General features: G+C 35.9%; 1 protein-coding gene across 2 annotated transcripts in view; it reads right to left on the bottom strand.

Moving 5' to 3' along the window:
• Positions 1 to 14,496, bottom strand: part of col27a1b (collagen, type XXVII, alpha 1b) — a 141,321-nt gene extending 126,825 nt beyond the window's left edge. The window contains exons 1-2 of one of the 2 annotated variants that reach the window (XM_049470480.1): positions 13,672 to 14,496; positions 6,489 to 6,559 (exon numbers count right to left, since the gene is read on the bottom strand). In XM_049470480.1, the coding sequence (XP_049326437.1) occupies positions 6,489 to 6,559; positions 13,672 to 13,724 (124 nt within the window). In that variant the 5' untranslated portion in view covers positions 13,725 to 14,496. The remainder of the gene's footprint in view (positions 1 to 6,488; positions 6,560 to 13,671) is intronic. The other variant, XM_022667443.2, reaches the window with a different exon arrangement.
• Between the last annotated feature and the right edge of the window lie 4,162 nt (positions 14,497 to 18,658).

Genomic DNA, 18,658 nt, shown 5'->3' with positions numbered 1-18,658 from the left:
AATCACTCAGGTTTGTGAACAGTAGAGTGAACAGATGTCAGTGTTTCAGGGAGCACTTGTGTCTATGTTACCTTCTGGCTCTCTTCTTAGGTTGTGATAGTCAAATCTGACAAAGTCTCTTTACCTTTTGCTGAGTTAAAGACTGCTCACCTGCCATAGACCAGATGCCTACTGTCCAGCTCATGCCACCTGTGCTGGACTAGTTGCCCATAACCATCATCATTACCTTGATTCCTTACAGCTTTATTTATTGGTCTTAAAAAGCATCTACTGAAAGGAAAATTGCAACAGTTGACATTTTAAAGTAGATTTCAATGAGATTTACACATTTACAAGTGTCTGAAATATATCAAGTGTATTAATACACACATTAGTAGCACCAGTTCAAGAAGGCTATAATAAAACATGTCAAGAGGGACCCCACATGTTTTGAATCTTAACAGAAAAAAAACAACAACTTTAAGATCCGACACCACTGGTCAAGAGATACAGCTAGAGCAAAACTTGACGCAGCACTCTGCATCCTTCCAATAGGAAAGCAATAACACATTTGTTCTCTGTTACTTTCTCCACTCCCTCATGCAAATGAACCAAAACCTGTCTGCAAAATCAGCACAGGGGAAAGCCCAGCATCATCTATCTTCAGTCTGGCAGTTCTCAGACGCCAGTAGCGAGTTACCCATTCAAAAAAAAAGAAATAAATACGTCATTATGCCTAATCAGTCCCTGTGCCTACCCACAAGTATCAAAGTTAAACCCAATCCAGCCTAAAGACTGGCAGCTGCAGATTACCCTCTGTGAGACTAAATGAAAAGCACATGGCAAAACACTGTCAATGAGCAAACAATTCATGCTCCACGGACTGCAGGCCATACATCACTGTCCAAGCTTAACAGGCAGAAGATGGTCAAGAGATTATGTAACAGATATATGAGTTTTGTTTGAAAGGCTTTAGAGAAAGCTCCTCATGGGAGATAGAAATCATGTTTAAAGAAAAGAATCAAGCTTTGCTGAGTGTGCGAAAAACGAGAGACTGAGACAGGTTTAAATACAGCCAACCGCCCCACGAAACAAAGACCATTTATACAACACACAGTGATGAGTCACAAAATGTTAATAAAAGAAGAAAAAAAGAAATAAAGAAAGAAAAAACAGGAAGAAAAAAGAAAGGGTATTAAAGAACAAATGACAGAAAGAGAAAGAATGAAGCAAGGAAACACCAAACACAAGATAAGAAAAATGAAAGATAAAAAAAATAAAAATAGAAGATGATAAAATGAAAAATCAGGAAAGAAAGAAGTAAAGAAGAAAATGAAGGAACTGAAATGATTGAATGATTATGGAAATGAAAAACATGAAAGGAAGGAAAGAAAAGATAAACTGTAGGAAGGAAGAAAGTAAGGTTGAAAAAGAGCAACAAAGAAAGAAAATGAAAGAAACAAAGAGAAAAATAAAGAAACAAGAAAAGAAAAGAATGGTGAATGAAAGAACAAAAGACAAAAGAAAAAAAAAGGAAGTTGGGAGGAATAATGGAGGAAGAATTGAAAGTAGGACAGAAGAAGGGAAGGAAAAAAGGGAAAGAGTGAATAAAGGAAGAATAAAAGGGAATAAACAAGTAACATAAGGAAATTAAAAAGAGTAGGAAGGAATAATCAAGAAAAAAAATAATGAAAAGAAACAAATAAGGAAGGAAGGAAGAACTGAAGTAAGGAAAGCAATGTAGGAAGTAAGCAAAGAAAGAAGTAAAAGGGGAGAAAGGAAGGAATGATGAAGAAAAGCAAACAATGACAAAAATAAAGAAAAAGAAAGGAAGTAAATAAAACAATGAAGAACAAAGAAGGAAATGACTGAAAGAAAACAAATAAATAACAAACAGAAAGAACAAAGGATCAAGAAAAGAAAGAACAAAATAAATAATCAAAAGGTAGGAATGAAAAATAAAACAAAAAAAAAGGTTTTCATGTACAGTGTACAGTACACAGTGTAAGACAAAGAAGGGAAGGCAGTAGGAAGGAAACTCAATGTACTAATAAAAGAACAGAAAAGCAGAAAAGAGTTAAAGAAAAACTCTGGATTAGGAATTATTGAGCAGAGATCGTTTAATGAATTTCATTGTGTTTGAGCTATAAAAGCAGACGATGAGCTGCTGATGTTTATGATCTGCTATGATGATACTCGTGAGAAGAATGACAATTCATCATCTGCCAAACAGAGGAACACCTGATGTCCATTTAGGATCTGAGGAGATCCAGATCCTGAATAAATCAGAGGAGATTGTGAAACTGAAGCTTCAGGCCTGGAGTTACACCTCACTTAGTGATGGAACACATGAGTGGAAAGCTGCCAGTCATGCTACATTCACAGCATTACTCTGAGAGCTCCGTCTCAGTGAGTCAGGGAGAGGGCCAATGTTGGGAAACTCTACGAAGGCCGAGCAGGAGAGCGGAGAGCATCTGGGCTGCAGTTGCAGACGGTGATGTTCCACAGAGACTAGACTGTAGATGCGCTTGAAAGAAGACAATGCCGCATCTGCACTGCTTAACTTAGCCGCTCCAGGTCCCAGGATAGAGCAGAAACCCAGTAAATCCTGACTGACTGGTACATAGGGGTTCTTTGTGAAACGCTGAGGGCTCTTTTTCCTTGTAGTGACTGGAGAGGAAGTGGATGGTGGAAAGCTATAAACTGTAAATTGTATATTAAACCAAACCGAAGGCCAACAATGAGAGAAACATTCCAGAAACTCCCCGACTGAGGCTTACAAAGATCAGATGGTCTGAAGATAAGTCATGCTGTAGTGGGAGAGCATGCTCTATGGACAGTCCCACACATGGAAAAATCATCAGACATGCTCTCCAAGCAGAACAAAAGCATCTTTCATGAAGCTGAAGCACTGCTTAAAACACAACAGTGTAGTACAGTCTAAGAGTAGTACAGTACATGCATGTTTTAATTCAGTTAACTGCTTTAATGGAGAAAAGATCTCAGCGTTTCCTTACCCAGCTCCCTGCTAACATAATGAAGCAGACAAATGCTAAGTTTAAGTTCATTTTTACACTCTGATAATATAAACTGAATTAAATAATATGTTCTACATTACTTATTAGGCTTGATAACTATCAATTTACACAGTTAACGACCTTCCCACAAGCTACACTAGCAACAGTGTTAGCCGCGATGCAGATGTAGCATTTGAGTGGTGTCAGTTCCCACCATGAACGCCCTCTAAAGTCACAAGCTGAATTTGGACTAGATGTGGGCAATATTTCCAAAATACTGTATTATATTGCGATATTTATATATTTGTCATATATTGACAAATATATATATATATATATATATATATATATATATATATATATATACACATATACACACACACACACACACACACATATATATATATATATATATATATATATATATATATATATATATATATATATATATATATATATATATATACACACATATATAATATGTAATATATAATATATTTGTCACAATATATTTAAAAAATAATAAATTGTAAAATTAAATGGAGAAAGTAAGAAGGAAAGGAGGAAATGAAGGAATGATTATGGAAATGAAGAACAAACTGAAAGTTTTTATGAAGGAAAACTGGCAGAAGAAAGAAAAGAAAGGTTTTATTCTAGGAAGAAGGGAAGGAAGGAAGGAAGGAAGAGAACAAATAAAAGAGAAGGAAAGAAGGAAGGAAAAAGAAAAGAGAAATAAAGAAACAAGGAAATAAAGGAATGATGAAGGAAAGAACAAAAGACAAAATGAAAGAAAAGGAAGTTGTAAGGAATGATGGAGGAAGAGGAAGCAATAAAGGAAGGAAGCAAGGAAGGAAGGAAAAGGGGAGAAAGAAACGAAGAAAAGAGAACAAATGACAAAAAATAAGAAAAGAACAATAAAGAAGGAAATTGATAACGGAAACAAAGTGACAAAAGGAAAGAAAAAAGGATGAATAAAAGAAAAAAAAAACTAAATCATATAATCAAATATAGAAATAAAAAACAAAGAAGTCCAGAAGGTAAAATAAAGAGATTACGTAATGTAAGCAATGTAAGAAAAAAAGGAAAACAGGAATGAAGAAAGAACTGCAGAAAAGAGATAAAGAAAATAAGAGAAATAAAAAACAGGAAATAAATGCATAGTAAAGTGAAAAAAAAACAAAAGACAAGAGTAAAGAAAAGAATAAGGAACGATGGAGGAAGAATTAAAAGTAGGACAGAAGAAAGGAAGGAAAACTGTGAATAAGGAAGGAAGAAAAAGAAATAAATAAGTAGAAAAGAACATTAAAAAGGGTAGAAAGGAATAATCGGAATTGTATGAAACGTTAAAATTGCTGGTTTAAAACTGATACTTCATACATTTCTGATGCAGCAGATGCAATCATTCTGTTTTTAACAAATATTTTAAATAAATTAAATAACTAAAGGGAACATTTTCCACTAGAGCTGAAAGAGATATCTGAAAGAGGATCTGTATTTAACAGGAGCTGTCGTGGAATGTTACACGATGATGACAAGGCGAGTCTTGCAGGGATCTGTGAGCTGGGGAAGTGTGTGCTTCTTTTCATGTGGTCAGTTCACTTGGCCAGCTGAGCTGCTAATATGCAGTTCTGCTGGGTTTTTATATGATAGAGCAGAGCTTATGCGATAGGGAACATGTATGAGATGGGGAAAATTACAGCAAATGGGGTTAAAGATCTTTTACTAACATGTGGTAGTAAAGTAGCCTATATATGTTGGCTAAAGCTACCTGAGCTCGCTACGGATGCAGTATTTACCTGATATCTTCTTTTTTTAAAGACCAGCTGAGGCAAGAACTCATGGAGGTAGTATGCCATTATGTAGTTATTAAACATTTCATTTTACTGAGCCAGATATGTGTTTCTGTGTCTCGATAAGAATGGGGAAAATAGTGAAAAAATCTATTTGTGCAATCAACTTCATTCTTTGGTAGGCGTTCTCTGCTGCAGTGCTGTTAGCCAATCAGAGGCGATAAGTTTGCATGTATGAATATTCATAGGCAAGAGCTGAAACCCTGTCTGACACCAGAGCACTTTTTTTTAACAAACAATGGCTCTCATGGCACTCATTCATACTAGAGACCACAACTAGATTTTTTTAAATGAATGAAAAAACGATGGAATGAGACCTTTAATCAAATGAGTTCGATTAACCCCTCAGATCTGCTGCAGAGTTCTCATAATACTCCAGAATTAGCAAAATCAGTGGTGCCAAATATTACAATATTAACAAATGATATACTGTTCAGGTCAATTTCAAACCAACCACATAAAAAAACGAGTCCAAATGGACTCATTATCATCTCCAAATACCGAAATATCCACACTAGCTCTCCCTCTTGCCGTGTAAATTTAAGCACAGGCCTGCTTTCAGATGAGCTAGCGATGGATGGATAGCGTATCCGTGCTGAAGCGAGGGTTTTCCAAGCTCTAGAGCTAAGCAAATAGGCTCAGAGCAGACCTGTCTCAGTGATCTGAGGCTTCTGCATAAATCAAACAACTGTTAGCTCTGGCAAATAAGGCTTACACCAGTCCGCAGAAGAATAGTAGAGCTGGCTGCTTCTCTGACCTCCGATTCATGGAAAAGTCCAATAAACTTGTAATATTAGAGGCAGGCTTATTTAAACGTTCTCATCGCTGTCCATCAAGTGTCTTTTTAACTATGTTGCAAAGAATACAGGCCAACTTTAGCGCCAAATATGAAAGTGTGATCATGTTTTCATTTGGCTTCTGGTATTTTAACCCCTTAAACTCTACACAACTACATAGAATACACTGTAGTTCTGTAGCAATGTCTAGAAAACAAAAGACTATCAATGGAAAAACAAGCCCAAATTTTAAGACATAAAACATGTATGTTACATAGGGCTGGCCTCTACAGCATTTTACTATTATTTAAGTTTTGAAGAGTGATTGCTGCTTCCCTTGAAGCTTTCTATCTAGTAATTTAGTTCAAGTATCACTGTAATTGACATACAGCCCAAAAAAAAGAGAGCACTTAAAATGATGAGTTTCTTTGATTTCACCAAATTGAAAACCTCTGGAATATAATCAAGAGGAAGATGGATGATCACAAGCCATCAAACCAAGCTGAACTGCTTGAATTTTTGCACCAGGAGTGGCATAAAGTTATCCAAAAGCATTATGTAAGACTGGTGGAGGAAAACATCCCAAGATGCATAAAAACTGTGATTAAAAGCCAGGGTTTTGCACCAAATATTGATTTCTGAACTCTTAAAACGTAAAACTTTATGAATATGAACTTGCATCTTTGCAGAGGTAAAGTGATGCTGATTCCAGGCAGCAATTTATGACCAAATCAGCTGTACTTTTTATTTCAATACTTTTAAACTGATTCTATGTCACAAAGCATTTTGTTAAGGCATATTAAATACGGATTACAGATTAAAATGCAACAATAAATGTTCTAAAAGAGAAATAAAAAATATCTCACCTTCAAACTGTACTTGTGCCAACCCCAGATAGCAGGTACAGTAGAGAACTGTGCAGAGAAATAACGTTCTCCTGTAAAAAAAAAAAAAAAAAACAACATGTCAGTTATTTAGCATCACTGACTAATTCTGGACAAACTTTGACACTTTATAAATCTTAAATTATCTTTCCCTCTGCTCTGATAGTTATAGATATTATGTAGCAAATGATGGAAACAACATCCCTGTCTTAAAGATGTTACACTTTAACAATAATAATAAGAATAATTCTAAGAAAAAGAAGCAGAAGAAGAAGAAGATATAAAAAAAATAATTATTTATTCTTTAACTCTAAAATTCTTTACTTTCAACAAGTGTCTCAAACTCAAGCAGATATTGCAGTTCTAAAAGTCACTCCTGTGACTCAATAAACTGGAAATTAACTTTAAATATAATTCTGTCAACTCACTGTCCAATGAAAAACATTCACTCTTTATAGAACCACTGTTTATTCACTAATGCCAGCCTTACACCTAACGATTTTCAAGCGATTTCAGTCGCAGACAAATTCCGGGGAAAAAAGCACCCGAGAGGAGAAAAATAAAGCTCGAGAGCAACATTTTCTTCAGCACGCACACGATTCCCTTGTTTTTGCTTATTAATTTTACATTTGAGCCCACAAGAAGTTCATTTACGTGCACAAAATGTTCAAACACGCCGGTTAATTTTTTTCACCTGTTATATTTGCCCCCCGACTTGCATTTTTGCGCCTTCGACTTTTGACATTGATGTGACGCCATAGTAATATGTATTGTATGTAAACACCAGAAGCATGATGGGAAATAATCTCAGAAAGAATCTAGATGCATTCTTGCAGTTAATGATCCCCAATCTTTGCAAAATCTTAGTCTGTGACTAAAAAGTCTGTGACGAGTCTTTAGATGTGAGAGGGTGTCAGACTTCAGTCTGTTAAAAATATTTAGAGTCTTTTCAGTCGTGTAGTTTATGGACAGTTTAAGGAACCTCTCAATAGATCTTTTCAGTCTCATTCACCAAAGTTTGGTGTGGCTGCAGGTTTTTATTCTGAACAGCCTAAGCAGCCCACCTGATTCTCCTGGTTTAGTCAGTTGGTCAGTCCTCAGACAGCTGATGACATGAACTTTAATTTAGCCGGACATGAGCTTCTCCTAATTACAAACTGACATACAGTACAAAACATTACTCATTTGCAGCTCAGCATAAATCTGCTGCATGTAGGAGTAAAATACAGACCACAGCCAACGCCAGCAATCAGTGCTGACTTCAGAAAAACAAGAAACTCCCAAACACTACAAATCACACAGTATCCTTCTCTTTGATTTGTTTTTCAGTACATTTATTTAGTTATGCAATAGTAATAATCCAGTTGTGAAAGATCTGGATAGAATCATGCAAAAAAGACGATATTACACTTTGTGTTTTGTGGTTTTAATGCAAGTTAAACTCGAGAACAACTGAGGAAAGACTCAAGAATAACTTTTAAATAACTCAGGAAAGACCCAGGACTGACTCAGGACTGACTCAGGACTGACTCAGGACTGACTCAGGACTGACTCAGGACTGACTCAGGACTGACTCAGGACTGACTCAGGACTGACTCAAGAATGACTCAGGACTGACTCAAGAATGACTCAAGAATGACTCAAGAATGACTCAAGAATGACTCAAGAATGACTCAATAAAAACTTTGAAATGACTCAGGAAAGACTCAGGAATGACTCAGGAATGCATCAAGACTGAATCAAGACTGACTGCAGAATGACTCCAGAATGACTCGGGTAAGACTCAAGAATGACTTATGAATAACTCCATAATAACTCAGGAACAACTCAAGAATGACTCAAAAATAACCCAAGGATGACTCAGGCACAACTGAAGAATAACTGAAGAATAACTGAGGAATAACTGAGGAATAACTGAGGAATAACTGAGGAATAACTCAGGAATAACTCAGGAATAACTGAGGAATAACTGAGGAATAACTCAGGAATAACTCAGGAATAACTCAGGAATAACTCAGGAATAACTCAGGAATAACTCAGGAATAACTCAGGAATAACTCAGGAATAACTCAGGAATAACTCAGGAATAACTCAGGAATAACTTTGAAATGACTCAGGAAAGACTCAGGAAAGACTCAAAACTGACTCCAGAATGACTCCAGAATGACTCCAGAATGACTCCAGAATGACTCCAGAATGACTCCAGAATGACTCCAGAATGACTCCAGAATGACTCCAGAATGACTCGGGTAAGACTCAAGAATGACTTAGGAATAACTCCATAATAACTCAGGAAAGACTCAAGTATGACTCAAGAATAACCCAAGAATGACTCAGGAACAACTCATAAATAACTCAAGAATGATTTAAGAATGACTCAGGAATAACTCAGGAACAACTCAAGAAATATACCACAAAATACCACAAACCCAAGGATAACTAACAAATAAAAGTCAATACTAATAAGAATAATTGTAGAACAAGAACATCTCAAAAACAATGCAAAATTAACTCAAACAATATTAACAACTCAACAACATTGCAAGAAAAACTTAAGAACAAGAGCAATTTAACAATGTAAAAGTCAAACAATACGAACACTTCACAAACAAAGCAAAAACTACTCAAGAACATAAATAAAAAACACAACTCAAGAAAAAAATCAAGAACTCGAGAACAACTTGAGAATAACTTGAGACTAGGGGTGGGCGATATTGCTCTAAAATAATATCACGATATTTCAGGGTATTTTTGCGATAACGATATACTTGGCGATATAGGAAAACTAAAATAATACATTCATTTCAGGAATATAGTATAATAGTATAACAGAATAATCATAATGTGGTAAAATAAATAATATAGCATAAAATAATATAATGCAGCAAATAATATTGCAGAATATTTAGTGCAAGCATATAAACTGCAAACTAAAACAATTATACAATAAATACACCTAAAGCTTCACAGTAAATAATAGACTACTTTTAAGACAGAACAGCCCTATTATCACGATATGGATTTTTAATATCATGATATTTCTGTGTCACGATATATCGTATACGATATAATATTGACCACCCCTACTTGAGACAAACTCTTTACAATAAGTATCTAGCTAATCTGTAGTTCTTAAACTCAATCAAAATGCCGTTGTCAACTTCCTTGTTTGAAAAGCATCTGTTCTGTGTGTGACATACCTGGCGGCTTTTTCCTGATTGGCTAGATGCAGCACATAAGCTGCACTCATTTGCATAAAGTTAAACACTGCTGAACTTTTTCACCCTACTCCAAGGCTGCTCTCAACACAAAACAGCACGTCATGCACCACAGCATGCAGCAGCTCTTTCCACTGAAATTATCAGGATGCATCAAGGTGAAAGGGCAAGTGGACACAACATGTAAAATTGTCCCTCTCAGCTCAGCTACACTCAGCACCAGGATGCAGGAGCAGGTGTCTCTGAAAACTCCTAAAACTCTATAAAATGCCACAGAGGATAATCTGTGTAAGAGTGGCCAAAAGTGGTGACCTGGGCGCCAACCTTCCCCAAGTGATCCGAGCACACATTGTTCCAGTCTGCACCACAGCGGGTCAGCATTCAACCAAATTACAAACCAAGTCACTCTCCAGGAGCACTCTTCAAGAATACTGATCCACCTGCCTTCAGGGCCCAGAGCATATGAATCCAGCAGCAGCAGCAGCTTCAGCAGCAGCAGCAGAAGGAGCAGCTCTTCCACTAAAGCCCTCACAGCTGTTGCCGCTCACAGGGTTGCCAGATACTTATCAGCTGCTTGGAATCCAAAACGCTCATGGCCCTTATAATAGAGCAGGTCAGCACTTCCTATGCTATTCACTATTAAGGTGTCAGGAGGCAACATCCAAGAGGCAAGCGACTGAGAAAATGACTGAGTATATCAAGACTGGACTGTAGGGCTGCAGCGATAAGTCGATATAAATCGACAATGTTGATTTTTTAAATTTGTTGACTACAAATTCCATTGTCGAATAATCGTTCATTTTTAACAGTACTGCATTACACCAAGTGGTGGGAACAGAAGCGCAATGGGAGATGAGTAAAAGTGTGTCTATGAAAGTAACCAAACACAACAGATAACATATATAATCACTAAATATCAGCACTTTCCATGTTTAAACAACATCCAGACATTTAAATGCCTTTTAAATCTCATGATTGTGAGTTTAAGTTGTTTCTATCATTTTTTGGAGATGAAGGACATGGCAGAAATCATCGTTGACTAATTGACTAATCAAAAAAAAAATTATCTGATTAGTCGACTACCAAAATAATCATTAGTTGCAGCCCTACTCAACTAATGCTTATTTTGATAGTCGACTAATGACATGATACTGAGACAAAAGAGTAAGAATTCATAGTGTTTACAGTGGTGATGATTAGAGATTATCTGATATAAGAATTTTTGTTTGAAACTAAAACCAGACAAAATAAAACTTTTTTTCTTTGAAGGCTTAATATGAATGCAATTTGTGCAGATTTTCATTACCTTTTTTTAAGCCATTTTTTAACCATTCAAAGAACAAACTAAAAATGAAAACTATTTACAGAACACTAGAAAAATGTAACATCACAGCACACCTACAAGCAAAGCACAATATGTTTACTAAAATAAGTTTTCTGCATTTACAAACAGAGTCTCCCTCCATGCTCCCTCATCAAAAACATCATTGTCAGGTCTGCAGCATCTGAGGAAGCTCTTCATGCTGCAGACTGTGCGTACATTAAATAACGAGGCTGGAGGCAGAGCGAGGTAGAGGTGATCAGTGAGCGAACACACAATAATTGTAAATTTAAAAATACTTCTTAGACTGGTACATTTGCAGCCAAGTGCTGAAAAACCTTTAAGGAGCCAAAGTTAACTTAGGTTAGATATTTATTTATCATGTTCCATATCAGCCCAAAAGCCGAAGTTAGTGTCTCTAACTGACTTTAGTTTCAGGAAATAAGCATAGTTTTCCAAACATATGAACATATTCATATTCATGACAGAGAAGCTGTTAAAATATTATGAAGCAAAATAACAAGCCATTACACAAAGACGCATGTAAAATTGCTGTTTTCATTAATTCTGATCACCACGACTGTAAAGACCCTTGATTTTGTTTCTACAACAGACCATTTCACATTAATTTCACATTCACTGAAATATGCAAAAATAATGGAATTTCCTATTAAAGATCAATTCACAAGGACTAAATCATTCCATATGTCCATTCCATTTCAGTCTCCAATTTTCATCTCCAAGGGTTTACAGTAGAGGAATCATAAGAATATGAAGAGCCTCTGTCTCTCTCTGTATGGAATATGCCTCAGCTGCTTGGTTTGGCACTAACTGTTGGTATGTAGCGCAGCACTGAGGTTGTATCCTCATGCATTTATTCTCCATTCTCAGGATATAACCTTATCCCCACTGCCCTACTACCCTAGCAGACAGCCAAAAGTTTAACATACTAGAGTTTCAAAGTGCTTTCTTCTCTGTTAACCCAACGCTTCATTTCACAGCAGCATGGTTACAGACTATTTCACTGACTAATTAGGGAAAACCGAAAAAAGAGCAAAACCTATTGCTAGTATTATTATTATTCCATTCAGCCTTAATATGCATCAACCATGTGAGAAACTTGAGGAGTGAAAAACAGCCTAGGTATAAATCCATCAGTCATTATTTGGAATGATGGTGGTACACTGCTGGTCAAGAGTTAGATACCGGTAGTCATGCTGTTTGACTTGCTTTGTCAAGCTTGGTCATATACTGGTTTTCTAGCTTGGTTGATTCAGATTGATTGTACTTGTACAACAGCTAAACCATCAACCTCCAACATAAACAAAACAAACCAACTTCTTCAACATCTTAAGTTGACCATTGTTTTATTAATATTTAGGTCTAATACAAATTCATGCATTATCATAGTTACAAATGTCACACATTAGTCTATAAAACAGACTGTATTTTTGTTTAAAAATGAGAGAATCAACAACTAAACTAAAATTAAAACAAACAAACTGTCAAAGTCTTAAAACACATACTAGTCTATGGAATTTACAGTTTTTGTTTTAAAATGAAAGAAACAACTGAACTGAAAGAAAAACTGTCAAAGTCTTCAAACACATACTAGTCTATGAAACCTACTGTTTTGGTATAAAATAAGAAGAACAGCAACAAAACTAATACAAACAAATTGTCAAAGTCTTCAAACTATCATACTAGTCTGTGAAAGTTTTTGTTTTGTTTGTTTGTTTGTTTAACAATGACAGGAACAACAACTGAACTAATACAAACAAACTGTCAAAGCCTTGAAAGGTTACAAAGTGGTTTTGACAGACTGTGAGAGTTTGGCTGACTAGGCTAAAGCTAGGCTAACATCCCATTCATTCATTCATTTGTTGCTCTGCTGCAGCACTAACAGCTACTCCTTCTAGCACTACAAGCTAGGTCAGTAAATAAAAACTGCTTTACTCTTTTCTTCTTTACTTTTTCATTCAACAAACAAACCAAACAAGAAACATCTCTGACAAAAAAAGTCAAAAGCCAACTTTGGGAGTGGAAGTCAACTGTGCACAAATTACAAAAACTAGTGATGTAAAGCTAAGGAGTGTGATAATTTTGGTTTGAGTTGAAGGTTTGAGTGAAAGGTTTTGAGTTAACGGTCTGAGTTAACGTCTGAGTTGAAGGTTTGAGTTGAAGGTTTGAGTTGAAGGTTTGAGTTGAAGGTTTGAGTTGAAGATTTTAGTTGAATGTTTTAGTTGAATGTTTTAGTTGAATGTTTTAGTTGAATGTTTTAGTTGAATGTTTTAGTTGAATGTTTTAGTTGAATGTTTTAGTTGAAGTATTGATTTAAAAGTTTGAGTTAAATGTTTGAGTTAAAGGTTTAAATGAAAGATTTGAGTTTAATGTTTGAGTTAAAAGTTTAAATGAAAGGTTTGAGTTAAATGTTTTAGTGCAATGTTTGAGTTGAAGAGTTGAGTTAAAGGTTTGAGTGAAAAGTTTAAGTTAAAAGTTTAAATGAAATGTTTGAGTGAAGGATTTGAGTTAAAGGTTGGAGTTTAAGGTTGGAGGTTAAGGTTTGGGTTGAAGGTTTGAGTTAAAGGTTTTGAGTCAAAAGTTTGAGTTTTCTGAGGTTACTCACCCCCCGACTCCAGCTGCTTTGAGTTTGGAGTACGGGGCATTGTCCGTCTCCATCTCGGCTACTTCATTCTTTCTAGAGAGGGTTTGTCAGGACATGACAGGCTTCTGTGGTGGACTATTTCCATTCCCCACACAAAAATAGAATCAGCCCAAAAACACTCGGAGTTACGGTGGTGTCGAGGTGAAGAAAAAGCTGTGAAATGAAAAGTGTGACATGCAGTCGTTGAGGCTACAAACTCTGAAGCTCCTCTCCAAGTGGCAAGTCAAAAAAGCCTTGTTCCTTCAGGAGATGACCAACAACAAGCCGACAAGATACAGAAAACTCCATGTGAGAAGAAGAGTAGCCCCGTGCGGCGGGAGAAGAGCAGACTCTGAGGGGAAGTTAGGTCCAGTTCGGTAGGGCCATGGCGCGCTGAGTGAGCGGTAACACCAGCTTTAGAGAGCAGAGCCGAGCGAGAGCCGCCGGGACCGGAGCTGAAGCAGCTGAGGAAAGAGTTGAGGAGGGGAAAGCTGAGGAAATTTCAGGACACAGTGAAGCACACCTCCCTCTGTCGCCCTCAACTGACTCTCAGAGAAAGACACACCGCCACACTGATACTGTTACTACCGCTGCTGCTGCTGCTGCTGCTGAGACTGTGTCACACAAAAAACTTTCCTCCTCAGAAGGAGTGTCTGTCCACTGAGAAACACTAAACTCTCAATTAATTACTCTAGAAAAATAGAGCTCTGAATTTACCTGCTTGCCCAAAACAACACCAAAAATAAATAGAAACTGGGTGCATTTTTGTTTTAAAATGAAAGAAAGAACAACTAAACTAATACAAACAACCTGTCAAAGTTTTCAAACATATATTAGTTTCTTTGTTTTGTTTTAAAATGAGAGAAACATATAGAAGCCCATTCCCGCCATCTAAAAATAACAAAAAAATCCAGCACATTTTATTTTCATTAAGTAAACTGCTCTCTCATTATTTTAAGATACTAAGTTATTATTTTGAGATACTAAGTTATTATTTTGAGATACTAAGCCATTATTTTGAAAAAAAAGTTTACTTTTGGAAAAAAACGTTTTCCTTTCAAAATAATGACTTACTATCACAAAATAATGAGATAGTATCACAAAATAATGACTTACTATAACAAAATAATGAGATAGTATCACAAAATAATGACTTACTATAACAAAATAATGACTTACTTTAACAAAATAATGCATTACTATCACAAAATAATTCCTTACTATCACAAAATAAAATAAAATATAATTTTTTTTTAGTTTTAATAATAATAAAACAATGTGCTGGATTTTATTTAGGTGGTGGTAATAGGCTTCCATAGAAACAACAACTAAACTAATACAAACAAACTGTCAAAGTCTTCAAACATATTCTAGTCTATGAAAATTACGGTTTTTAGTTTTAAAATGAGAGAAACAACAACTGACCTAATATAAACACACTGTAGTAGTAGTAGTATTTTTCCCTTTTTTCTGGACTAATTATGTCAAAGTCTTGAAACGTTACAAATTGTTTTTGACAGACTGTAGGAATTTAGCTGACTAGGCTAAAGCTAGGCTAACATCCGATTCATTCATTCATTCATTCATTCATTTGTTGCTCTGCTGCAGCATTAACAGCTACTCTTTTCATTATACTAGCTAGGCCAGTAACATGTCAGTAAATAAAAACTGCTTTACTCTTTTTTCTTCTTATCTTCTAACTTCTAAAAAATAGAAAAATGCTGCTACTACTACTACTACTACTACTACTACTACTACTAATAATAATAATAATAATAATAATAATAATAATAATAATAATAATAATAATAATAATAAACATGTATTTTATGAAATCATAATTGATCTTTGTGGTGACCTTTCTAAATAATTTTCCAAAAATACATAATTACCATGATATTTTACCATAAAAAGGTGGACAGCTTAAGCTTTACCTTAAAGGAGAATATCCCAAGTAATATGCCAAGATAATAGGATGGACAGAGAACTAACAAAAACCAGTTAATAAAATGTACAGCTTAAAAAGACTAAAGAGCTAACATGACAACCCCCCAACTCCAACATACACACACACACAAACACACACACACATCCAGATAAAAGAAAACCGCATAAAATGAATAAAAAGTACTTTAAAGTGAAAGTTAACATTCCTGCTTTATTTGCAATAATGTATTATTGTTCATTCAAAGTAAATAAATATAAAAAATATTGTTACACACTGTTTGAATGAAATGCACACAAAAAGCACACTATATTGATATTGACCCAATCACAGTAAATGAATGGCCTGTATTGATAACAGCCAGTGACAGAACATCATTCAGCTGACTTTATTCTGCACTTGCTTGCAGCCAGACTCTCTCGATTCTGAAACGGGTTCACCGGTGCCGTCCAGCACTGTGAAATTCCTCTTCCAAATAGAGCCCTCATTGACCCACCCTCAACAAACACCGAGTGACAGTGTCCAGCAGAGCCCCAACAGAGCACCGATTCAGCCCTGTGCAACTGGATCCCTCTACTGTGCACAGAGGGCCCTCACAGCCCGGTCCTGAACCTGAGCAGGGTGCACACTAAACTCTGGAAGACCACTTCTATCTCACCTCCGCTCGGAATCAATGCTCTCTCACATTGTGATAAGTAATACAGGATGTATTGCTCTGCTTCCGCAGCTATGCTTCATTTCGTTCTGCATTCTTTACATTTTTTCTTCTGTTATAAATGTTTGTTTTATTGGCAGCTTTCACTGAAACCTTTACAATGGATTTCATTTCCATTATATACTTTAAAAACTAAAAAAAAAAAATACACCTGAAGGAACCCTGAGCAAGTACTGAAAAAGCTAGGAACATCCATATTACAGTCAATACAGACAATTTATTCAAATAAATCTACAGAAAATAAAGTCTTTGCATGAACTATTTTCAATATTTTACAGCATTTTTTTTGTCTATTCAGACTACAGAAGTGTAACTCCGCCTATTAAAGAAGAACTCCGATGTAAAATTGACTTTTGTTGTAGTAAAACATGATAAAAAGTACTTACCTTTGATGAACAGCACACCTCCGTTCTTCCACAGCGTTCCAAAATCCAGAAATTTTAACAGTGTGTCCAAACACCCTTCAGACTAGGTGACACAGGGCATAATTTGCCCCCATTAACATCGCTTTGTCCATCGTTATCCAGCTCAAAGTAGCTCCGCACCTCCTTGCTGGAATCCGGAGAGCCCTGACATTTAAAACGAGGCATTAATACTTTAAAAAGTGCACAAAAAAACACTGTTTACATCCCATAATGCTAGCTTTAGCTCTGAGCGCCACCATTACTGCCATTACTGGAAACTTGCGATTTCTGAGGCTGGTTACTCTGATGAGCTTATCCTGTGCAACAAAGGAAACTCATGCTCTTTCTTTTCTAGAGCGGCCCTGATGAGAGCCAGTTTCATCATAACGTTTTTGATGGTCTTTGCGACTGCACTTGAGGATATTTTCAAAGTTTTTTTTTTTCCTGATTGACTGACCATCCTCTCGTGAACAATTTTTTTCTTTACTTGAGTAGTTCCTGCCATAAAATGGATTGAAACATTACTCAAACAGAGCTATTCACTGTAAACACATTAAGAGGACAAGAAATTCAAGTAATTAACTGTTTATGTAATTAACTGTATATGTTTGAATAAAATGAACATTGTTGTTTTATTCTATAAACTACAGACAACATTCCTCCCAATTCCAAATAAAAATACTGTAATTTAGAGCATTTATGTGCATAAAATGAGATACAGCTGAAATAACAAAAAAGACGCAGAGCTTTCAGACCTCAAATAATGCAAAGAAAACAAGTTCATATTCATAAAGTCTTAAGAGTTCAGAAATCAATATTTGGTTGAATAATCCTGTTTTTTAATCACAGTGTTCATGCATCTTGGCATGTTCTCCTCCATCAGTCTTACACACTGCTTTTGGATAACTTTATGCCACTCCTGGTGCACAAATTTAAGCAGTTCAGCTTGTGATCATACATCTTCCTCTTGATTATATTCCAGAGGTTTTCAATTAGATAAAATTAAAGAAACTTTGATCTTATTTTTTTTTGTCAGAGCTGTATACTTTTGCTGTCTCTGTGAAACGTACGTTTTCCATGTTTTTATGGTCAATGTTGATGCGTTCTTTAAAACCTTTACTTGGAATATTAAGAGATCTTTTAAAATCAGCAAAACTACTGTGATATATTACATTTATTAAAATGTACAAACGTAAGTTTACCCAATCCAGTTTGCAATGTATATCATATTTGTTTGTTTTTCTCCTTCCTAACAATACAAGAAAGCACAAGCATTGTGACCTGTAACAGAATATTTTTGTGAATAATCTGAATAATTGAAATAAATGATTCACACCATAAAAAATCAAAAACTATATAGGATATGGGCCTTTAAATTAGCAGTGTGCCAACTGGGCTAATAATAACCTACAACCTTGTCTCATTTAGTAAAACAGTGCAAAACATACATACCATTCAAACAGTAGCCACTACAGAAGTGACTGTAAGCACTAACAGGTGTAGACTGGAGCCAGATTGTTTCTTATTCCAGCCTGGTGGAGGGTAATGGAAGTCAGATGCTCTTTATGATCTGGTATCACAGTAGATATCATAAGTTCAATGTCTGCCGGAAATAAGAGGATTTTTCTCCCGACACGTCGTTATATGATCAGAAACTCACAATCAAAATCCAGTGAGATCTGTCACACCAGTGTCCACCAGTGAGGTGACCACCAGAAACCTGCTGCTGCAGAGAGAACTAGTCCACTGTACAAAAGAAATTAGCCATCTGGTATCTCCTACCAATAATAAAGCTCTTCTGATGTCCGATTCCAGATGTTTTCTTAGAAAACTAATCTCCCTCTTGGGTTACTGGCCTTGAAGAGAACCTGGCCTGTATCTTCATTCCAGCTGGGCTCCTGTTTG

This window comes from Astyanax mexicanus, chromosome 22 (assembly GCF_023375975.1).
Source record: "Astyanax mexicanus isolate ESR-SI-001 chromosome 22, AstMex3_surface, whole genome shotgun sequence".
NCBI lineage: Eukaryota > Metazoa > Chordata > Actinopteri > Characiformes > Acestrorhamphidae > Astyanax > Astyanax mexicanus.
This window is presented reverse-complemented; position numbering and strand designations above follow the sequence as displayed.